The 25171-nt window shown below is 44.5% G+C and overlaps 1 protein-coding gene across 1 annotated transcript in view; it reads left to right on the forward strand.

The window, feature by feature from the left end:
- LOC115772842 (AT-rich interactive domain-containing protein 1B-like) overlaps positions 1 to 25171 on the forward strand; it is a 166651-nt gene that overhangs the window by 46110 nt on the left and 95370 nt on the right. Inside the window, exon 4 of the mRNA XM_030719254.1 lies at positions 8658 to 8762. Coding sequence (XP_030575114.1) covers positions 8658 to 8762 — 105 coding nt within the window. The remainder of the gene's footprint in view (positions 1 to 8657; positions 8763 to 25171) is intronic.

The following is a 25171-nucleotide window of genomic DNA, read 5'->3' on the forward strand; positions in this document are numbered from 1 at the left end:
ACTGTGCAGAGTCCTAAGAAAACGTTCTTTTTCACATGACTGTAAACGCCTCTTTGCAGTTAGCTTCCAAATGTGAAGGATATTTCCAAAGAGTGTGTAGCTGACTGTACATTTACCTCTGAATGTGTTTCCTGCCTTTGCTAAAAGCTACGGCTGCTGTTTTGGAGCGGTAGTATTGGCGGCAGTGCAGCGGAGCTGTGCTTAGCTTGCTGAGCTCCTTAGCAGCTGACAGACACTCATTATCACCCCGACAGGAAATGATATGAATGCTTCCACAATATAAAGGCGGTGCTCTCTGCCATCTTGCTCACTGATACAACCACAAAATCCAGCGAGGAGTCGCTGCGAGGCAGAAACACAGTGGCTGCATCAGAGCTCGTTTTTTGTCTTCTTTCATCACAACAGGAGAAAAAGAAAAAATGTAAAAGTTTATTTGAAGAAGCAGCTAAATAACTGCTTACTGGAACAACTAATCTGAGTACTTCAGTGTACCGCTGCATGTAACAGTTTACATTACAGCACTTTATGATCAGCTGGGTCACCTTATTGAATTCAGTTTAGTCAGAACAGTCGGAGGAGCTCCTATGATAAAACTACAGGATTCCCACATACCGGTTCATCGATTGGAACCACTTCCAGTTTGTCATTTCCCATTTCCTGTCTGTCACCTCTCTGCCCCCGACCGGCTGCAGCAGTAGGCCCTTTCCCCCACCCTCTGCCACCCCTGCTTTTAATCACACCAGGTTAATTAAAAGGCCATCGTGCCTTTCTGCGACCCCCCCCCCCCCGGCTTTATTACCCCCTTGCTGTATACTTGCTCAGCTGCCTCACAAACTCTTTCAGTCACACGGAAATGGGAGCTCACCTTGGTGATGGTGGAGAGGTTGAGGGGACGAAGAGGAGGAAATGAGAGCGGTGAAAGAGTGTGTGTGCGCGTGTGTGTGTGTGTGTGTGTGTGTGTGTGTGTGTGTGTGTGTGTGTGTGTGTGTGACAGAGACTCAGTAGGATGTGGTAGGAGTTGAAGTAAAGGTGTGTGTGTTGTGGAGGCATGGTGTGTGGGTGGGTGGGGCACCTAAAGTTCAATGTCATTAATTGGTCACCATTTGAATATTAAGTGTAGAACTCTGTTAATTAACGGGATATTAAAAGTGCTGCTGGCTGTAAGGGGGGAGGACAGAAGGAGGGAGGGAGGGAGGCTAGGCTGCAGAAATGGAGGGCATATGTTGAGATAGAGAGGAGGAGGTAGAGGGAGAGAGAGAGAGGCTGGGTGCGAGGTGATAAGAGGGAGAGAGAGACGTCCGTGGGTAAAGGTCTGGCAGTGGTAATTTGCGGAGAGCCGCGTTAATTGTCATAACCTTTTAAATGGCAGAGTTTATCGGAGTCCTCTAAATGTCCCCGCATATCGCCACGGCAACCCTGGGCCTGCCACACTCTGATTGGCCACCGCTGACGAGCACTTAAGCTTGATGAGTTTTCAGCAAAAAACTAAATGATAAAATGTAATATTTATATATATATATATATATATATATATATATATATATATATATATACAGTATGTCAGGATTTTTGTGTATGAGCATGTGTGACGGTGTGTCTGCATGTGTTTGAGACAATGTTTTTAATTGTGTGTGTGTGTGTGTGTGTGTGTGTGTGTGTGTGTGTGTGTGTGTGTGTGTGTGTGTGTTTTACCTCCACATTGACTGACACTCGCTAATTGCTCGGCCAGAATCCGCCAATGTTTTTTCTCTCCCTTTTTTCCCTTTTTTGATTTATGTTTGTTTTTGTACAGCCGGAGCTGCAATTCAAATGCAAATGAACGAGAACAGGAGAGGTGTTTTTGGAACGGTTAGGACAATCATAATGGCTCCGAAAAAAAGGGGGCCGGTAGTTAGCGGCACAGCACCCTGGGGGCCTCATTTAGCTGCCATTTGTTAGGAAATGCCGCTACATTTGTTCCTGGATACAGACTTCACAGACAGGGAGAGAAAGAGAAAACACCAAAAAAATGTCACAGTCAAAGTCGAGCTCGCCAACACAATATCGTTCCTCCGTGCTTTAGCAAAAGTCATGTGGGTGTACACCAGTTTGGGTGGATGTCCTCTTTTAAATGTGAGCCAAAGCAATTGAAGTGAATGGGCGGATGGGGGTGGTGGTGACAGGGACTTGCAAAGAGTGTATGAAGTGAAGATGGTAAAAAGACTGGCTCTTATTTGATTAGCCTGTGTAGAGGAATAAAAAATGAAAGCCCTGGCAATGCCATCTGCAGCTAACACTGTTAGCTATGACATCAGTCCTGAGGGAAGGCCTGCACACATGCCGCTGTGTGTGTTTGTTCATTTGTGTGTGCGTTTCTGTTTATGGGAGCAAACATGAATGCTTACCACTGCCTGTGTGTGTGTGTGTGTGTGTGTGTGTGTGTGTGTGTGTTCGTTCGTTCTGTGTCGGCGCACTGGTCCTCTCTTGTCGTCTCTTTGTGCTAAAGGTCAGAGGGATTGCTGAGAGAGAATCCAATCTGAAGGACACAGCACTAGAACAGGTCCTGCTACAAATGGACCCATTAAGACAGACTTGATGTACACACACACACACACACACTGCTTGCTGATATATGTCCTCGTGTACGCAGCTATTTCCATTCAGATGGTCACCTTTTCCCTGATGATAATAATAGGCTGTATGTTGGAATAAATGCTCAGCATTTACATGGGGTGACAAATGCAGCCATACATTTCTGCCTGCAGTGTCTTTCAAATAATTTCAAATGGATCAAAACATCTAAGTGTCAAGGCAAGAACATCATAACCAGCAGTGATTTGTCACATTTTGCAGAGCGTGGTGGAGCCCGCTCTCTCTGCTGATTGTTGCTTCAATTATAGCTCAGTCAGCCTGATTGGTGTGAGCGTGTGTGTGTCTAAGTGTGGACCTGCGCGTGTGTGAATGTGGGCTGTTGAATATGGATGTCCGGCCTCCCCCCCCCGGCGTCCCTCTTTCGTGTTTTTGGATGTGTGTTACATTTTTTTATTTCCTTTGTTAACAGCTCATACAAATGAATAAAAATAGTGTATTCAGCTGTAATTACTGACATTCACAAACCAACACGTGTTTATAGCTGAGCTGTACAACACTTTGATTGTCAGTGACTCCCAAAACAACACGAGCGCACATTCAGAGAGCAGCACAGGCCACTGCTGGAGGTGTGATGGGTGGATACAGAACTTTTACCCCGGAGAATAGTGTTCATGCGCCATGTGGGACTATTTGTTTTCACACTTCTGGGACTTATTTTCAGTTTATTTCTTTGTTATTGTTATTATGAGAATTTCTCTTTATGTGTTGGTCGGGGTTATGAATCTTCTCCCGTGTGATTTTCCTGCCTAGGGTTAGGGTGACCTTTCCATCAGTGTCACTCAGGGAGTGTGTGTGTGTGTGTGTGTGTGTGTGTGTGTGTGTGTGTGTGTGTGTGTGTGTGTGTGTGTGTGTGCACTTTTCCGGATCTTATCCATGGACAACAGAGACTTCGTGTCCTTGCTGTAATGTGGCAAGAAGTGGTGGCCAAATGCACCAGTGCTCACAGGGTTTGTATGGTAAGGCTGTGTGTGTGTGTGTGTGTGTGTGTGTGTGTGTGTGTGTGTGTGTGTGTGTGTGTGTGTGTGTGTGTGTGTGCGCGTAGGAATATAGGCCTCTCTCCTAAAGACATGCAATTAAGCTTAATTTTTAATGAATATTAATGGCATTAGCATCAGATTTTGTGGAGATGTGCGTTTGCCAAGGTGCAGGGGAATGGGGGCGGGGGGTTGGGGGGGTGACTAATTTATTTGGTAGTCATGAGCAGAGGAGACAGGAAGGGAAGAAACGGGAGAGAGGTGTGAGGTGACACTGATGAAAGAATCAGAATGGAGGAAGGGATGAAGATGGAGAAGTGTAGATGGAAAGATAGAAGCAGGAAAGATGGGAAACATGGGGCATAAACAAAAATGGACTTGGAGAGAGGAGCATGAAACGAGTGGAGTGTTGCAAATAAAAAGAGGAGAGTAGATTTTGAGTGAAGGTTAGAATAGAAAATAGAAATAAATCTAATAAGGGAGTGAAAATCAAACGTCCTCCCATTATAGAGAAAGCGGTTTGGATCTGAGCAGGACTCTGCGCTGCCCCCAGAGCAGGCACGGCTGCAGAAAAGCAAAGCGTGTTATGATGTAAAGTAATGCTGCAGTGTCGATTAAATGAGCCACACGTTTTGATCAGCGCTCAAGAACAAATAAAAAGGAAAGATCACGACGCCTGTCAGTCAAAATCAGCTTCACTTAAATGCTTTGAGTTTTGCTCTGCCTGTTCTCTGTTGTTTCATGTGGTGGCATCAAATATCTTTGGTTTGCTGTCATATCGGTTTCATTGCTTTTTATTTTATTTATTTTTTTCCCAAGACAGACAATCAAACTCATACAAGCAAAGCGAACATTTCACCTCGCTCCCTGCTGGAATAGAGATGGAAAGTGTGCAGTGCAGCCAACCAGAGAGGCCGGTACAACCTTCCTAAATGAGCTGTGAGCCAAAAAACAGAAAAGATTGGCTGTGCAGCACAGTTCCTGTTTGCTGTTTGATTGTGGCCTCGACCTCTGTAGGGGGGGGGGGGGGGGGTCACTGATAATATAATGCAACAGAATAAATTAAAGCTGGAATATGCAAGTTACTTTTAAAAGCGGGTACGCACAAGCGTGGAGCGGGTCGACGGCGTGCGACAGCGACACGTTTCTCCACTCGCTGCCTGAGTGGCTGGGATTAAGGTGGTGCTGCAATATTGATTTACGTCTGCATAAAGCCTCTCCGGCTCTATATATTACACCACATTCAGCAGTCATCTATTCAATCAAATCTAATATTACACTGCCTCTCCACACAGCTGTCTAATAGCATTTAACTCACAGTTTGATTCCTGCATTCCCTCATGTACTTCAAACGCTTGCCTTCAATATCCTTCATTCGAGTCTACTATGCCAAGATGAAGTCTTTTCAAAAGCACGGAGGATGAATGAGTGTGTCTGTGTGTGCGTGTGTGAAGACAGGATTAGCTGTGGCCTTAGGCTTAAGGTATGGAGTTGAGTGTATTTTAGAAGCTTGTAAATTAGCTGGGAAATGGGATTTTGAGACAATGGACTGGAAAAAACTCAAATGAAAGGATGCACTCGCAGCACTCCTTCATTTGCCTCTGATGTTGTTTCGCGCTCACTTTTTCCAGCCTTCTTCCTCTCCCTACATCTTTTCTCTTTTCCACTTCTTTTCTTCCCACTTTCTGCTTCTCGGTCTCTTTTGCATCTCTCGGCTCCCGTTTCCCAGCCCCTCTTTCTCCCTCTCATATTACAGTTGACAGTAATGATGTAAGAACATGAGTGTAAACAGTAGTATGAGGCTAACCTCACGTTGACCCACTTAAAACAGAAATCCCCCCGAGTGCACGCGCACTCACACTGGAGACTCATGCCTGAGTAAATATTGGAGTTGGGTCAGCAGCCACTCTTCTGTTCTCATTTCACTGTGAGTGTCTGTATCTGTGCATGTGTGTCCAGCTATCCGAAGCCCCCCCCGCTCCTCTCTCCTTCCCCGGGCCGTTATTTACCTGTGGAGGTGTATTTGTGTCGAAGCCGGGTTTCTGCTTCAAACCGAACGCTTCCGACCGCGTAATAAAAGGCTAACGTTTGGCGTGCATCCAGGCCTCCCTCCCCCTCGTGATAACCACAGGGGGGGCTGCGCACACAAACACATGGTTTGCCAGGGCCCTGACAAGGAAACTAGCATGGCTTTCTTTTTAAAATAGCACCTCTATTCTTCTCTGCGGTTAAGCATCTCTCTGCACACACCCACATCTGGGATGATATGTGACCCAGTGACTGAGCCACATCTCGCTGTAGAGGGTTCCCCCCCAGCTCTGAACCGTGGTTAGGAATTCTGAAGTAACGAGCTGTTGTGGCACAATTATTACTTTTATTTTGGCAACTGTTTTCATTTTGTTTTTATTATTTGAGGTGAAAAATGTGTTTTTCTGTCTGAGATCAGCTACATAGTTACCACATGCAGACACTGTAATCAGGAAGTTATCAGTTTAACAGTGGCCTCAGTCATTGATTGATTGATTGATTGGTCGTTTGCACATATTCAGGTGTGAACTGAAATAAAAAATTTCACATAACAAAAGTCATCTGTTGAGGGTTATTTTGGATTAAGTTTTCCTCACAGAAGCCAGTTACTTAGTTACTCAGTTCCTTGATAATAGAGAACAGTAGTAGTAGAACGATCCAGAGGGATCCTTACAGATTAGGCGAATGAAAGATATGTCAGAATATTTTCAGTGGGGGAGTTTTTGGATTAAGTGTCAAAATGTAAGAACCTCTATAAGAACATAAAGCGGTTAAAGATGGAGGGACTGCTCCAGGACCAGTGTTAGGAGTTTACTTCATGCCAAGAACGGCACTTTAAATGTCTGTGGAATATTTTAAGCACTTTTATTTACAGTTCATAAAACATCAGGATATTTAAAAAGTGCTTCAGTGATGAAGTTCCTGCCTAATATTTAAATCTGCATTTCAAAGTGAGGCGAGGGGACTTGATTTGTAGTCCATGTATTTCAGCAACAAGACAGCTGGAAGTGCTTTACATTTAATATAAAAGACATAAAGGTAAAGTCATCATGAAGCAATGGGAAAAAAGCATTTAGAGAAATTAAAAAGTGATAGTGAAGGGACTTCTCAGGGAATGAATGCGTTACCTTATCTGTGTGCATGTGGCTGCTAAAGAGAAGTGTGCACACAGAAAGCTGAAGAAATGAACTTGATATCAGATTTTCTTAAGGATCTACAGAAGAACCGTATTATTCCTACTTCTTTTATACCCTGGATCCACAAATGATTACACATTTAATGCTCTAATAATAGATCAATTTCCACATGATACATCTCTTGCTGCGAAGGATAATCTCCTGCTATAAAATTATATCACCTTTCTGACAGGAATATTGCCCACCTACTACAATATAATCACACAACAGATAAGAAATCAAACTGTGGGGAAAAATGGATTTTCAAAGTAAAAACATGTGTGCATGTGTGTGTGTGCGTGTGTACTGTATAGTACATCTGAGTGTGTGTGTGTGTGTGTACACGTGTGTGTGTGTGTGTGTGTGTGTGTGTGTGTGTACATGTGTGTGTGCGTGTGTGTGTGTGTGTACATGTGTGTGTGCGTGTGTGTGTGTACATGTGTGTGTACTGTATAGTACATCTGAGTGTGTGTGTGTACACATGTGTGTGTGTGTGTGTGTGTGTGCATGTGTGTGTAATGTATATTACATCTGAGTGTGTGTGTGTACATGTGTGTGTAATGTATATTACATCTGAGTGTGTGTGTGTACATGTGTGTGTAATGTATATTACATCTGAATGTGTGTGTGTGTGTGTGTGTGTGTGTACATGTGTGTGTAATGTATATTACATCTGAGTGTGTGTGTGAGAGCACTTGTGTGTGATCTCACTGTGTCTCGCCGATCAGTTATCACTAATCCTTCCACTCAGAGCTCTTTAACAAGTTGCCATTGTGCTGCAGACGCTTAACGTGATGGAGGAACGACCTTCGTGGTGAATGAAAAGCAGAGTGAGCGTAAAGGAGGGAGAGATGCAGAGGGAGGGAGAGGGCAACACCTCCGACAATGGAGAGAAAATTGGTTTACACTAGATAGGCTTGTGATTACAGAGGGAAAGAAAATGACTTAGATTGAACAATAGGACCGTGTGTGTGTGCGTGTGTGTGTGGAGGATTAGTGGGCGGTTAGGCTGGATTTGGTTGAAATGAGTTGGTGGGTATGGTGTGCTGATGGCTGCGTGTTTGGATGCTTTTCAGGCTGCCTGTACTGTAGCACTCACCGTTTGTGTGCGTCCATCCTTGTGAAACATGCGTCTTTGTGTTGAGATCTGATCTTCTGGATATCTGCGAGTGTTTATTACCGTCCTGTGAACCCGATGCGCTCGGCGGTCCGATTCCTTGGCTCGTCTCTGTCTCACGCTCTCGTCAGCCGAGCGCGCTGCTGAAGAAGCTCAATCTATGATGTAACGAATATTTAGCATGACTGATTTCAGCTCAAGGATACTCTGCAATTTAGCTCGTGTCACTACCAATATTAATGAGAGAAAAAGATAGGCTGACTCACAGTTTTTTTTATATGCATATACATGCATGCACATTTAAGCAAGAATCCTATTTTCAACAAGAATCCAAATTTGTATATCAAAGAGTTGTGAAAAATGTGTCCTGAAGGCACGGTATTTTGCAGCTGAACCATGAAATTATTATTCTTAACCTGCTCATAGATGCAGCGTGTTGTAACAAGGCTGCTTTGAAATGAGCACCTTTACGTTCTTTTCTTTTTTATCAGACAAAGGTTCCCGGTTTAGATTTCACTCTCTGAAATACTGGAAATGTATTTATACTAAGAAAAGCAGGTGGATACTGTTCCCATTCAGTCGTGCTAGTGCTAGAAAAAAGGGCTGCCCACATTTTCCATGTTCCTTGTTTTTATTTCAATCTTCAGAGGGAACAAAAATCGGTCCGTTATGGTTTAACCTTTTCCGTAGTGACACTCTGTGTTCCTCAGTTCTACCTGTTTGTATTTTCAGGAGGCCCAGCAGGAGAGCTACAGCATCAGGGGTCCTACCCCAGGGAATTCTGGGAAGGCTAACAATGAGGACAACGTCTCCCATGAGCGCCCCTCCAGTCTGCCGGTGAGTGATTGACAGTTGTGTCCACCAAGGTGCAAAAGACACCATGGAGTACACTCCCAGACATACATTATGTTCGTTTCCTTCTCCCACTTCATGAACAATGATGTAGTTCCAGCTTGGTGTCCAATCAGATTCTTCTGCTCACCCTGTGACCCGCCCCTTTGTCTGATGTCTCGGGGGATTTAATTGCTCGTTTCGGAGCTCGTTCCTGTGTTTTGACTGGCGTTCATGCCGAAGGCAGAAAGGGCCAGATGTGTCATTCCCTGGTCTTAAGTACCATCCCCTCACTCACACATACTCCCACACGCAGAGAGAAGCATATGCAGCGACGCAGACATTCCTTCCACGTGCACGCAGTCACACATGCAAACCCACCCGCGCTGCCTGTTGGCGTTTGGGCGAGCTGAAAACCGTTGAGCAGGTTGACTGGAGGAGTAATTGAGAAGAAATGGTGAGACCAGGCTGATCCATGAAGGGAGAGAGATGTGGGCTGCTCCAGTTTTTTTCTTTTGGCCAACCTAATCGCTTTTTACTCTCATTTCTCTCTGCTTGCAGCTCTACAGCACTTTCAAGAATAGAATAAATAGACATTTGCAAATGGTCGCAAATATTGGCAGTGCTTGAGGTGTGTGCAGTTTAATTTACTCGATACTTTGGAACAGCCCCAGGAATGGAGGAATAAACTGCAAGAAAAGCTAAATTAAGTGTATGAACTTCGATTGAGCCGTAATATTCTTCGTATACGGGCACTTTTGAAGTCTCAGCGGTCGTCTTCAGTCTCTCAGCACACGCCGATGTTTGACTTTACTTTGTTTCAGCCGCGATCGGTCAGTTCTTCATTTCTCATTTCCGTCTCATCCATACAGGCCCGTACAATCACACTTTCCCTCCATAACATGCTAACAGCATGTCATGTGTTTAATCTCAGAATTTCTTCTTTTTCCTTCATTTTCACTCTCCCACACTCTTTAGCCCCCTTCCCCTTCCCTCTCTGTCTTTCTCTCTAAAGTAGCATCATGAAAGCTCTTCCTCCCCCCTTGTGCTATAATGAGAAATGGCCTTGATGTATCAGTGTGTGAATCCGTAGCGAGAGAGCAAGACGAAGCGAGGAGCCACTGCAGTCGCGGGGGCCGATCTATTTGAACCACCACCACCACCATCACCCCATATTCCCTCACCACTTTAATCCTGGCATTTTACCCCTTGGGTTCTCCGTGTGTTTTCACATCCCATCCAAATCGCGTGGCTCTCCGAGATCCTAATCGTCGGCAAGTTTTGATGAGAGACACAGAGGGAGAGATGGATAGATGGAAGGGGAGAGAGAAAAGGAGAGAGGAATTGCTCGGCATTTGCGAGGCTCTTCCAGCAAGCTGTCACAGCAGAGATGTAACTGCTTTTTTTTTTCCTCTCCCCTCTCTTTCTCACTCTCTCACCGGTATTTGATGTCAGATCTAAAGCTGCTGTCATCTTTTTTCCCTCTCTCTGTCGGGAGGGAGGGAGCGCGGGTCGGCAGAGTGTCATGTTGTTGTTTTGGGACGAGTCTGCTCTGTGATGTGGCGGGATTTTTGAAGGAAGACCAAAGGGAAAAGAGCTTTAGTGACTTATCACAAATGCAAGTCACAGTGCCCTTCGGGTCTTTCAAAATGTAGTGTATTGGAGATACGGAATGCCTTGTATTCCATATCACTGTACAGGATCAGGATGGTTGGTGTGAAATCTCCATGCCTTTAATGTTCCAGCTGCACGGCCAAGAAAAGGGGAGCTTGAACCATCAGTTAGTGCAGCGTTAGCATGTTGACCATATGTGTGCGTCTCCATGTAGCTGTGGTACTGGTGTCATGTGTGAATGTGTGTTTCTGTTGTAGATTATTATTTTGTTGGCTAATGTTGCCTCTTGGTGTATGCGTATGAACAGCCTTCCTGATGCATTAAACATATTATTCTTTGTTTTTTATCTGTGTAGCTGCAGTTTTCGTGGTTTTGGTTCAGCTGAGACTTTTTCAGTCATTAAATCAGGTTCCAAACAAAGAGCAACAACTCTGAGAAAATGAACTACTTGACATCCTTTTTGCAGCAGGTTGACTTTGGGGCATAATTTAGTCACCAGCCTTTGTGATTTGATTTTATGTGGAAATAATTTTGCACTCCCAGCTAAAGGACATGACTCTGGGTAGATTTTTGATAAATATTTTTTAAAACCATGTGATAGCGCAGACACCGCTGCTGAGCCGGCACTGAAACTGGATGAAATCTTGCTTCTCTGATTTCAGTAGGATGTGCGGAGCAATTACAGGTCAATAAAACGTGACATGTTTGTGGCTGGCAGTGTGTTAGAGCTGGGCTCTGTGATTGGCACAGGATGACATGTCATCTGCTGCCTTGTAATTTCCAGCTATGTGTGGCAGTCAAGCTTCTTTTCCTTTTTGGTGTGTTTGTGTGTGTGTGTGTGTGTGTGTGTGTGGGGGGGGGGGGGGGCTGCATTTGTCAGCAGCCCTCTGCATCTTTTGCCTAACGTTGCTAAGTCAAGCTAGTTCTTCCACAGTGTGCCCCCCCCCCCCCCCCCCCCCCCCCCCCCCCAGCCCACCACCATCGCTGCTCCAGTCACTTCATGTTCCCTGCTCTCCGGCGTTCCCCTGACAGCCTGCCAAGCTGCCGAGCAGCCTCCCATCCTCTGGGACATGGGAGAGGATGGCCACCCATGTGGAAAGACAGAGTGAGAGCTGGGGGTGGGAGGGTGAGGTGAGGAAGTGGGGGAGAAGGGGTGAAGAGGATGCATGAGAGAGAGCGAGAGAAAGGGCGTGAAGCGATGAAGTGAAACGTGGTTATCTTTTTGTCACTTGTTCAGGGTGAGGGATGCTGAATTCAGGCTATGGGTTCCAGCAGTGGTGTGTTATTCACACTAGTACACACACACACACACACACTGACAAAAACATTCTTGTAGGTCTTTCAGTGCTCATTTGCCCCTCCTTGACTTATTTTCCATCAGACAAAAAGGAAAATTCAGGAACACTATCTCTCCCTCTCAGTCCTGTCCACCTTGCCCCCCTCTGCTTTTCTGAGTGTTAGGTCATAAATGATTGACAGGACACAGCTGGAGAGGCCTGCACCCCTCCCCTCACCTCTCCCTCACCACACACACACACACACTCACACACTCTTCTTTAGTGGGAAACACACATTCAGCGCGTACTTTGATGCACATTCTGTCCTCTGCGAGCCGTTTTCGCTCACTGTGTGTGCGTGCTCTATCAGAGCATGTCAGTCAGCCTGCCTATACAGTATGTGCTCTCACTCTGGCTCTCCCTACTGCTGTGTTTTATTTTAGAGTCCCCAGGCAGGCAGACAGGCCAGCAGGCAGCACACAGTAATGTCATCCAGCAGGGTTAGATTCAGCCTCCACATTAGTGCACACGGGGGGAGGAGAGGAGAAAAAGAGGGAGGAAAGCAAAGAAATATAAGGGAGGTGAAGAAGGAAGGAACAGAGGGATGGGGAGAGAGAAGGCGGGAGGACAGCACACCTCTCATATACAGTACATCATATTATGGTTTACAGATGATTATGATACTAATTATTCAGTTGCATTTTTTATGTGTTTACACGGGGGCTGCCTCACATATATTTTAGCCATATGTGGTCCTCTCCATATGTGGGGAAGTGAGAGAGAGGGAGACTCAGAGATGAGATGTTCTCTGGACCCTGGTGCCTATTCTTAGAACAGACAGCAGCTTGAAGGCCAGAGCAGCTCCCTGCCATTGCTGTGAGCGCATAGCTGCTCTGAGAATAGGACCGCTAATCTGAAGCAAGTTTTACACTGAGGTATAGGAGATGGTCAAGGTCACGCCAACCTTAAACCTGCAGCTCTAATATGAGTAGGAGTGGCTGATTCAGCGACGCTGTATGTGTCGGTAAGCCATATACACTCCATAGGAGTCCATAGAGTACCTTACAGTTAGGCTTTTAGCATCAGTCTGCTGCACACACACATAATTCTGTGTTCACCTCTGCCCTGTTTCCCCACAGACACAGATATCATGACGCAGCGAGTCAGAGGACCCTGACTTCATCTAAAATGCAGACAGGCGATTTTTCCACTTGTATGCCAACCTGTTTTCATTTGCTCCTCATGAATCATTTAGCACACACACACACACAGTTTCATGTACACGCGTGGTGTTTTTGATCCTCAGGAGCCAGGAACATGTGTTTTTCCCAGCGTTTACCATTTGTTCCCCTACGGCTTGAAAACACAGATGCACAGGAAGTGGAATTGATCGGTGGGGAATCTTTCCTGCACTTTCATCCTCATACATCATCAGTTCCATGTTTCAGTATCAGTATCTGACTCATAGATATATCCTTCTCTGATTCAGCAGGTGTGTCTCAGCACAGCTCCTAATTTTTGCTGTAAAGTAAGCATGCAGATAGAGAGAAGCCAGTCAACTTGTAACGTGCATTTCAGATCTCCACCATGACAAGCACCAAGACTGCTGAAGTGTCCTTTAGCAGGACACTGAATCCCAAGCAGCACTCCTCAGCAGCTGACACTGCACTCTGATCCCCTGCAGGGGAGAGACACACTCAAAGAGAATTTCCCTATGGGGATCAATAAAGTATTTTTGCCTGCAGGATTTCAGTTGTTTCTTATGGCAAAATTTGATGGCTGCACACTGTGCTGCCTACCGGGAACTATGTTGGCCAGTGCAGGTTGTTAAACAAACTGGTAACACAAGGCTGAGCAGAGAGAGGGGAGAAGAGCTTCAGCTGCAGAGGAGGGCATGTTTATACTCAGCCACCCTTAACAGACTGGCTCACAGAAGCCCTGCACAACAGAGTGAAGGGCACATAGGTAAACCTGTGTGTATATGTGCGCACACACACACACACTCTCACACACACCTACCCCTATGCTCACACATGCATACACTGTGTCAGGCTTTGTGATTTGAGAGTGAGAGGGGAATGGAGAGGGATGAACTTGGTTAAGAAAACACCAGACCGACTCCACTGGCGCCTCTCCACCAACCTCTTCTACAGAGGAGGAGAGACAGATGGGGGGGAGATAAGTGAGGAGGAGGAGGAACATGAGCAAGGACTGACCCTAGAAGGAGAGAAATGTTCCCCAACTACATCTTTTTTTTTTAATCCTTTGCCCATCAGTTTCCCCTCTAGCTGGTGGCTTTTGTCAAAGCTTATTTCCTCTAACAGAATAGTTCAAATTTAGGACAACAGAAGACAGTGAGCCACACGCACACACACACACACACACACACACACACACACACACACACACACACACACACACACACACACACACACCTTGTAAAGAGTGTGTACCAATATGTGCATTTGAGTGTGCATGTGCGTGTCTGTCAGTGTCTGCATCCCTCCATGGAAGAAGTGTCCCCGTGTGTTCTGCATGGTTTTTTGTCCTGGTGTTTTCAGGACTCAAACCAAGCTTTAACACCTTCCAGACTGTCCTCCCCATTCATCCGCGGGACAGTCTGCAGCGTGACAGTGTGTGAAAGCAGATGCTGCTATATCAGGATGTTGAATGCACCCAGTAAGTGAACATGACACACTGCGTGCTTTATCAGTTTGGCTCGTCCTTTTTAGGTGTAAATGTGAAGTGAAGCTCGGGTCGAGCAGCCTCGGCCGGACATCGCCTCACTTCACTCAGTTTGTGTTTGATTAAACCCTTTTTCATACTCACTCCAGAACACCAAACACATCTCCAGTGATGTATAGATTTCATTTTCACCAGCCATTATTGCCAGATACACCCTTCTGGCACCAAGCCGTCCATTATAAATGGTGATTTTCTGTTACCACATTAATATTTAAATGAACTGTTAAAATGGCTTATTGAGCCAATCTGAACTGAAGATTGGAAACATCTATTTTACATTCATTAATAGTCCGGACATCTTCTGCCAAAGGATATTTCAGTATATGAATCTGGAAGAATTTCTCTTCCTCAGTGGATATTAATGTGGACTGAAATGTTGGAAGCTAGGTGACATTTGCTGCTTTTGCGTATTTTTGTCCACCTTAGCAGAGGAAAACTGTAGAAGGAGAGAGTGAACTGAGTCGCTGTCACTGGAAGGAAAAAATTAAAAATGAAAACGGCTTTATTCCTTTTCCACCCTTATCTCCATCTCTCTTCCTTCTCCTTTCACTCCCTGTTTCCCAACTCTGAGACGTCCACTTCTGACATTTCTGGGTTTATTTTTACGTCAGTGCCTGGACTCCCAGCAGGGCAGCTGTGTGTGTGTGTGTGGGGGGGGCAGCTGAGGATTGGAAGAGAAGCAAAGTGGAAGAACTGAAGGGGAGGGATGGAGGGAGGAAGGAGCCATCAGAGGGGGAATGTTCTGTCATCACCATGGCTCCCTCTGGCTGTTGGGAGGCTGAAATTACATCTGACTTTGACGTTTGGGGCAACAGCATCGCCAGTGTTGCTATAGTGACAGGAAGTGCGTGCGTGTGTGTGTGTGTGCACGTGCGTGCGTGTGTGTGTGTGTGTGTGTGTGTGTGTGTGTGTGTGTGTGTGTGTGCGTGCGTGTGTAAACTCCTCAGGAGGTTTATTATGCATGATCCACACTGTGACTAGTCCTGATGGCATTACAGTGCTGTTATTAATCTACTCTCATAAGATATGTGTACTTTAAACACATCCTCATGAACACACGAACATATCTGCAAATTCACGCTAAGACGCATTCACACACGCACACACGACCCATTTCACAGCTGGATTCAAACTTCATGTCGTGCCTTTTAAAGATTAAGATAAAGTTTTTTCCTCTTATTATCTTTGAGAAGGTTTAGCTGGCTGCACACTGTGCTCACAGGCAAACACACAAACACACACTCACGCACACACATGCAGAGTTGTTAAGATTTGCAGATAGCAGTGTTTGGGTTGTTTAAGATGCTAATATTCTACTGCAGTGTGGAATATTTATGAACTTTGTTTGGTCAAACTCTGTAGGAGAAGGGAGAAAGCATGGATGGATGGATGAACGGATGGATGGATGGATGATGGATGCAGAGGGTGAAAATAACATTCCATTAATGCAGAGCTAGGCTCTTGCTGAGGGCCCAGCGCCAATCTGCATCTCCCTACAGTCAGCCTGCTATACATTTTTCATGAACTCTGAGTGAGAATTAGCGACGGATTGCCTCTGCAAATTGCTTCTCCTTGGTCAGGGGCTAGTGGAAAGCACAAGAAAGAGGTAAAAGAGAAGTAACGACTGAAATGAGAAGAGGTGAAAAACAGAAGGAGAATGAGATAATTGCAGGGAATGTGAGGAATAAAGCAGAGGTGCTGTGCTCTGGTGTTTCAAAGGCAGTGTTTCTGTGCCTGATTTTAGCACTTGTTGTGACCAGCTGAGTCACTCATTGTCCCTGTGCTAATGTGTTAATCCAGAGCACTGCTGAACGCCTTTCAGCATTTGGGCTTTTGAATATAACAATCTGCAGAATGTGTAAATAATCGTGTCCTCCCCTCGGCCTGTGCGCCGTATAGTTCTGACCCCGGTGTGAGCTCTGCTGACGGTTTGGCTCCATGCTCGCAGATCCTCTAGAGACCTTTTCCTTTCTGATTTTAGTTTAGGTCTGTGAAGGCACCAAAAACATCCATCTGTCCATCATCTCATAGGAAGCCCAGCACAATATTTATCATTATTTATTTTTAGTATTTAATCTAAAATAATCTCAGATATACACTTTCTTGTACCGACCGACTGACTCTGTATTCTTTCCTGTAACAGTGGACCTGTGGTCAGTTTGCTGCTACAGTATTATCACTTCACGAGGTATAGCATGGACCTAAAAATGTGTGTGTCTGTATTGGTGATGAAAAGAAACATTGGACAGTGACAGAAGGTAGGTGTGTGTGTGCGTATGTGTGTTCAGGGCCTATGATTGCTACTGTAATCTGCTCTCTCCTGCCAGCCGCAGTTATTACAGTTGTCGATATGGTGCTCAGGGCTTTATAGACACAAGCAACGAGACTCAGTCTGGACGGCCGCCAGAGTGTGTGTGTGCTCGTGTGTGTGCCAAAGTGCTTTATATTTGTTTGCACCCTTGTGTGTGCATATGTGCGTGCATGATCTTTTGTTCGGTGTGTTTGTAATTGAGCTCTCTGCTCATGTCAAGGCCAGTTCAACAGCGTGTTAATTGCTTATGTTGCAAAGTGTTAGTCCCAGCAGTATGTGCGTGATATTCAAGGTATGACTGTTTATCCCTGCATGCATGTATGTATTTACTGTATGTGCCCATCTTTGCTTGGACAAGTTTTCTATAACAAAGGATGGAAAAGAAAGGTAGGGAGGGAAAAATGAAACAGCATGGGAGACGTAAAATTGTTGGTCTGAAAGGTTTCGGAAGAAAGGAGAGAAAGAATGAGGTGGGGAGAAGTGTCTTTGAATTGGAGGGAAAGGCAGAAATGAAGGGGGCACTGGAGTGTAGAGGGTTTTTTCCTCGTGGCATTCAGCCCTGTCTGATGCCTGTTGTTTAGCCCACTTCCACTGTTTACTGTCCTGCCAGCCTATTACTATCAGAGCTTGGCAGTGGGTTACAATAGGGCTGAAAGAATACTTGTGTAACGCTTACTTTTGTAACACTCATACATTCATGAGCACACACACACGCACACACTAAGACACACACCGTGAGGGTCACCGATGGCCCATTTTTCCAGTCGCACTGCTCTTTTGGAAATGTACGGCCATCTGTCAGAGTTGGCTAAACGATTAAACAAATCCCCTCTCTCCTTATTTTCTCCCTGAGTGTGCGACTGGGTTCTCTGCACATACCAGCAACCTGTGACCTCCGAGAAGCATGAAAATCCCCTCTGCCAACGTGCTCAGAGCTTCATAGACACCAGCATCCAGACTCAGCCTCAAAGCTTGAGTCTCTTCGTGTTTGTGTCTATTCTGGTGTTTTGCTAAGATAAAGCTCCTCTCTCAAAAACAATGTGGCACGCTTGAAATTAAGAAACATTATCCATTCTGTTCAGAGAAACATCTTCTTTTTAATCGCTTCATTATGAACTCCAATTCTTGGAAATTATTCCGTGTTCTGAGTAATGTTGGCTTTAATTGATTTTTATCAAAGTTTTAATTGATGTTTCTCCATGGACTGAGTAATTGTTTTGGTTGTTTCATTATGTATTAAGTCCCCTGAGTCCACTTCTCCCATGTGACCTGCTGTGTTAATGAAGGACTGTGTGTACAAAAACGCCAAGCTCAGTGGCAGATGGTAACTAAGACAACTACCCAAACACTGCAGTCACATTCTGAAGTACTCGTCTTTCACTTGAACATTTACATTATGCAGTATTTAGCTTCAACTTGCAATAATAATATATTCATGGCAAACTTATTCAGTTTCTTGTCCAAAAACACTCTTCCGTTGGCTCTGTTTTTGGTGTTGACCGAGTCCAGATGCAAATTTCTGACTCTTGTTCCAGCATGTTGCTAGTCACTGACTCTGTGTGCTGTTTGGGCCGAGGCAGGTCTACAGTGTGCTTTTTTTGCATGAAACATCTGAACAATAAAGTTTTGAGCTGAGGTGATCCTCAATCCACGATCTTCAAATGCAGTTTTGTGAATCATTAATAATATGATCTCACAAACAGCTTGGACCAGGGGCAGCCCACTGAAAACATGCTTGACTTACTGCCGAGGAGGCAGACACAGCTCTCACTTCGGTTATACGAGGACCTGATGAGATCTTGGGAATCACGAAAGAGTGATTGACGTCACATATGCATGCAGCAAAAGTGGCTGCGCTCAGCCTTAAAGATGGAGTGAAGAGCTTGGAGTAGACCCACTGTACCTTTGTGCTCAAAGGAGTCAGTTTAGATGGTTCAAGCATCTTATTGGGATGCCTCCTTGGTGCCTCCCTTTGGAGGTTTTTTTGGAGGAACGCCCAACTGGAAGAACAGGGGTAGACCCAGAATGGGATGGATGGATGGATGGATGAATGGATGGATGGATGGATGGATGGATGGATGGATTAGGAATATAAAGATGCTGATTAAAACAAACTTGTTAAATGAGTCAAAGCTGCCACCAGATTTTATAGTCATGTTTTTCGTGCCTATTTACCAGTGTTAATTTTGTTGACGACATATTTCTGTCATAGTTTTCGTCAATGACCATTTTTTTCATGACGAAAATGAGATAACTAAATAAAAACTACTTAAAGGATAAAAATGATGACGAAATTAATTGACACTTTAATCAACGAATGAAAATGAGAAGAAAATGCTTGGCAGGGATGCCATCCAATCAGAACTTATGTAATTTTGTAACAGGGCGGGACAAGTTAGGAAAACATCCAATCAAACACACAATTGCAAAAATTTGATCTAAACCCGGAAGGCCACACTAGCCTGTGAATTGTCGTTACTTCTGTTGTGTAAACAGAAGTAACAGAAGTTATGTAAACAATGTCAGCAGGGAGAAAGAAGAGCCGATGTATGGACACATTTCTGCTTTGACATCTTACTTAATTATTAATACTTTAGCTGTTTTGTTATGTTTGGTGTTTATTTTTGCATTAATGGCACTGTTGCTTTTATGGTACTCTGTTTTATAAAGAACATAATATGCAATTTGTTGTGAACAATGCAATATTTTTCAGGCAGAGCCGGCCTACTCATGAATATTTTATTGTTATGCTCAATAAACAAGGTCAGGTAAATAAAGATGTTGTTTGTTCAATATGTTTGTGTGTGTATTGATCTTTCAAGCATTAATAATATTCCATAACTTTTAATAAATGTTTAATTTCGTGTAAGTGTGTATAATGACTAATTCAAAGGAACTGAAGAAAAAGCATTTACATTTTACACCCTTTATATTTTAGTCGACTGAATCGACTGTAGATTTAGTCGACTATATTTTTACGCTAGTCGACTAAAACTAAACTAAAACTATTCAGATGACTAAATTATGACTAAAACTATATCAAAACTTGCTGTCAAAATTAAGACTGCTATTTACACAAATCAGCAGCTTACATTTCTGACAGATTCACAACTGCTGTGACCACAGTACTAAAATTACACTCACCTCCAAATACAATCACAAAGTTCAGTTCTGTACCATTCCCACCATTCCTGCTACATCTGGCCAACTCCATGGAAGTCCCATTCTGACCTGTTGTATGCCCTTATTACAGAGTGTGCTGAACCTCCTCCAAGCTGTCACCAGTGTTCACCCTGAAACTGGAATTTTGTTTTGGGTAAGAGAACAAACCCAGTCTAGCCAGTAGGTGGTGAGCGCCAATTGTAAGGCCTACTGTAAAAGCTCCTGGATTTTCACTGAGTGTGGCTTTATGATGGCGGCCGCCACAGTTTAGGTCCAAACCCAAAGGACGAATACTGAAAAACATCAGATATGCTTCAGGTCACACTCCTTCCTTCGAGCTCTTCCACTGAAAGCTGCTGTTTGGTTTATTTCACAGTCAGAGACACAGCTCTTATCAGTGGTGATGATTTGCAACATGAAAGTTTGATCAGTTTGATGTCTGTGCAGGTTTAAGGTCAACAGCAAACATACATGTGCAAATGGTAAAAACAGGTCATTCAGACAAAGCATGAAAATTGGAAGTGCTGCAGAATTGCACAAGCAGCTGACTGTGAAAGGGCTCAGCTTACACTGGGTATAGTTTTTGTGTATTATAGGCAGTATTCTAAATGTAGGAATTTCTGCACTACATTCAGATTTATCCTTTTGGTGGCTGCTTTTGGTGACAGCGACCTGCATATTGTCACTCCTTGATTTGACCAACACAAATGTCAGTTTACTCGACAAAACAATAATGAGAAGAACTCTGAGAAGATTAGTCCTGCTCATTGCAGGCGTCTCGCTCATAAATCAGCACGCACATGCAAACACACACACTCTCAGTCTGAGTAATTTTGAAAGTCTTGTGATAGCTTTGCATAGCATTTGGGCTAATGGCGTGCTGCGTGCTTCCTCCCAGGTCGGTGCATCCATTAGCAACCATATTACTGCCACATAATGGCTTATTGGTTGTTGGGAAAAACTGCCAAGAAGCTGGGATGGGGAGAGAGGGAGCAAGTGAGAGATTAAAAGATGAAGAGAGAGAGCGAAAGAGATAAAGAAAGCCTTCTCTAGCAGGGCCTCCGAATTGAGTTACAGCTGTTATGATTTGTCGTCTCTCAAGTCTTCTTCCCTCTCTTCTTTTTCATTTCTTGTTTCCACCCCCTTCTCTTTCACCCTCTGGGCTTTGGAAGGTTTTTATCTTTCTAATGAGCCGTTGATTCTTTTTTTTCCTATCATTACCTCATTCGTTCTGGATGGAAGGCAAGATTTGTCATACTGTCAAGCCAGTGTTTGCATCTAACCTGTGTTCTTCTGTGTGTGTGTGGACTGTGGCAGAGCTAAGTGGTGTAAAGTGTTTACACCGTGGTTTTGGTTAGCGCGGGTGGCAGAAGTGGACGCAGAGATCAGAGTAGTTTGGCACAGTGGTCCTGGTCGCCATGTTGTACTCCCAGCCTTATCAATATGCAGCATGGTGGGTGGATTGCACTTGACTTGATTGCTTTAATTGGCTGGACATAGTTGCAATACACACACACACGCACGCACACACACACACACAAGGTTATAGCAGTCTTTGCTGTGCGACGTATTGTTGTGATGTTTTGTGATGGGAATGTGGGACTCTGCAGGGTTCAGTTCAACTTTGCATGAGTCATTCTGCTCCTACACACTCAATATGCATATTATGCATACAGACACACACCCTCTATCTCACACATATGCTTATACAAACAGGCAGTTTGGAGTACGGAGAAGTTTAAAGGTGATCCTCGGTTATGAGATAATCTCATCAATATGTATAAGTCACAGACTGCATTGCACCCCCCCAATCTAATGTGTGTGTCAGTTGTTGTATGTACGTATGTATCTCGGTGGCTGCTGGGTGGGAGCTTCCTCGGCGTGGGTAGCACGTGTGTTCATGTGTGTGTTTGGCACGCGTGTGTTGGTTAAAATGAAGTGGAAATCAAATTCACCTTGAAGTGTCCTTCTCTCTCCCCTCGCCACCCCCGTATTTTTGCCGTCTTTGCTTTGAACACACTGCAGCACTCAGTTCAAAGAGAAATGCTTTCGTGTGTGTGTGTGTGTGTGTGTGTGTGTGTTGGGAATGACAGCAGGGTTTGAGATGGAAAGAGAGGAGGATCTGCTGCTGCACTCTTCTAACATCACCCTCCCCACCATCCTTCCATCATCAAAGAGCAGCCAGGCTTAGAGGAGTACTCGTCCTTCTCCCATCACCCCCTTTCCCAATTAAAAACAACCTGGGACAGAGGAGAAGGGAAAAGCAGAGAGGGTGAGACGAGGTCGGCACAGGAGAGGAGGAGGTGACAGAAGGACAAGGGATGCAGAAATCACCATTCATTTGGGCCTCCATGACCTTTGACCTCCCTGTTTCTGTTTAGGACAGAAAAAGTAGCAGGGCACGTGTCAAGTGCTGATTTTTAACCAGGGGACACTCTCTGCCCCTTCCCCCCCAGTCCGTATGTGTGTTTTTATCCTGTGAAGATATGTGCCCCTGTGTGGGGTGTATTTCTGCGAGTGAATGTAATCTGAGCTTAGACAGACACACAAACAATCCTGCAGCAGCAGTCTGTGGATCTTCTTGGTTCCTTTGACCTAAAGGTCGCCCACTGGAAGCATCTGACAGTTTCAGATTAAAACTCAATATGTGAGATTCACTGTGGACTTCTGCAGGAGGATAATCAAACATGATTAATGTCTCCCATGCTCCATGTTTGACTGTCAATTCCTGACAAGACAGATGGAGGGAAGAGTGAAACATAAGACGGAAATCAGAGAAAGTTGGAAGGATGTAGTGACAGGGGGATAAAATGCTGTTAGATGTTAACAGACTTTTAAAGATCTTGGAAAGTAAAGAGAGACTAGAACCATGAGACATTTGGACTACAAAGGAATTATTCACATCATCACCAGGCCAGATGGAGAGCGTGTCCCCCAATTTCTCTCTCTCTCTTTCATGCTCACTCTTTCTGGGTCCACAGAGGCTGGTTGAAGATGAGGAAGCAGCAGGGCAGGAGACAATAAAGGTCACCTCATCATTTTCTTCTTCCCCCTGTCCTCGTTCTTTCCATCTCTAAAATGATTTCCACTCAAACTCCTCGGCCAACTAAATTCTGGCTCCGTTATTGGCAGAAATGCCGCGGCTTCGAAAGATTGGAACAGGAGACGACAAAAGTCTCCGATCTTTACTCTAAAGGTGTTGTCACGTCTTTTTTGCAGCTGCTGAGTAGTGGTCCTTCATTAGGTGGAGCCTCCTTTACCATCACAGCATTATTTAAAGTTCTCTTTAAGACCTAAGAAAATGTAAACGAACTTACTGTTAAATAGAAATGACTGAATATTGTAAAACCCAAGCACACACAGTCTGCTTTTTTGTACCTGTAAACGATGGTTACTCTTAGCCTTCGTCCTCCTCCTTTGTCGCTCTCCTGCTCTTCTCTGACTCAGGATGACATAGTCTCTCAAAGGTCAGTCCCAGCTGACATTTTTAATGGAACATCATTGATTTCTCCTCAGTGCATTGTGATTGGCTAACCAGAGCTGCCTCCACTTCCCGCCAATCCCCTTTAACCAGGAAACTGGCCAGCCGGCTGACCCTGGGGTCATCCAGCTCCAAATAGCTTTTTCTGGAGAGCGACAGTTGACTCCGCTCTATATTTCTCTCCTCTGTGGCTGCACACCTCCCTGCAGGCTGCAGGATGAGAGAGGAGACAAAGACAGACAAAAGAAAAGGATTAAGTCTGAAAACGGAAGTTTTCCGTGCTGGTTTACATACTCATGGACGTCCCACAGGACTGAGCTGTCTCTAGGGGCGTCCTGGTAAAAAAGGAATTATTTCTATTTGTTTTATTTCTCTAGAAGACATAGATGTTTTTAAGAATAGTGTCCTCATAGAGGTGCATCTGCATTTGCATCTCTTCATGCACTGCTGAAAGCGTTTGAATAAATATTAAAGATGTCCATATGGGGTTTAGTGACAGAATAATACATTGTGTCTGTACCTATTATTTTATTAGACTGTAAAGTTAATTGGCCTTTATGTGCATTCCATTACAGTATTCATTGCAATTCATATTTGTCCTGCCAGCTGATGTCAGCAGCTGAGCCTTAAGTAAGCAACATTTCAAGCACAGTAGAAACACATAAATTATAATTCATGACACAGAGTCAGTGCATACTGATCCCTGAAAAGCCTGGACGTATTGTTCTCTTGCACTGCGATGTGATTTGAATCAATTTGCATACAGTAAAAGAGGAGGATTAAAAGGAGTATGTAGGGCAAAAATAACCCCTGAGATTTGGAAAGGATTCTGCTGACCCTGGCTGCGCCCTACAAGAACAAAGAGTAATCCTTAAAATGATGTGTGGGGCGCTCTGGTGTGTTTCGCTTTGGTTCTTTCCTCCTTGCTGATGTTTATAATTGATGTCACTTCCCTTTCAACCCTTTTTAAAGCATGTATAAATATGTATGCCTTAATGTCGATTCAGTGCTGCTTAAGGACCTTTTGGCAGAGTTGACCTCTGGGCCTCAACTCCATAATCTGAACGCCAGACTTGCTGCTTACTAAACTTCTGCTGGATGATGAACGAATGAAACTGAAGAAACCTTAGGTCAAAGTGTGCTTACAGTGGTGTGAAAAAGTGTTTGCCCCCTGCCTCATTTCCTGTTTTTTTGCATGTTTGTCACACTTAAGTGTTTCGGAACATCAAACCAATTTAAACAATAGTCAAGGACAACACAAGTAAACACAAAATGCAAGTTGTAAATGAAGGTGTTTATTAGTAAAGGTGAAAAAAAATCCAAACCATCATGGCCCTGTGTGAAAAAGTGATTGCCCCCCTTGTTAAAACATACTATAACTGTGGTTTTTCACACCTGAGTTCAATTTCCCTAGCCACACCTAGGCCTGATTATTGCCACACCTGTTCCCAATCAAGACATCACTTAAATAGGAGCTGCCTGACACAGTAAGATCCCTCAGAAGATCCTTGAAAGCTACACATCATGCCGAGATCCAAAGAAATTCAGGAGCAATTGAGAAAGAAAGTAATTGAGATCTATCAGTCTGGAAAGGGTTATAAAGCCATTTCCAAAGCTTTGGGAATCCAGCGAACCACAGTGAGAGCCATTATCCACAAATGGCGAAGACATGGAACAGTGGTGAACCTTCCCAGGAGTGGCCGGCCGCCCAAAATTACCCCAAGGGCGCAGCGATGACTCATCCAAGAGGTCACAAAAGACCCCACAACAACGTCCAAAGAACTGCAGGCCTCACTTGCCTCAGTTAAGGTCAGCGTTCATGCCT

The sequence above is a fragment of the Archocentrus centrarchus genome, chromosome 22 (genome assembly GCF_007364275.1).
Source record: "Archocentrus centrarchus isolate MPI-CPG fArcCen1 chromosome 22, fArcCen1, whole genome shotgun sequence".
NCBI lineage: Eukaryota > Metazoa > Chordata > Actinopteri > Cichliformes > Cichlidae > Archocentrus > Archocentrus centrarchus.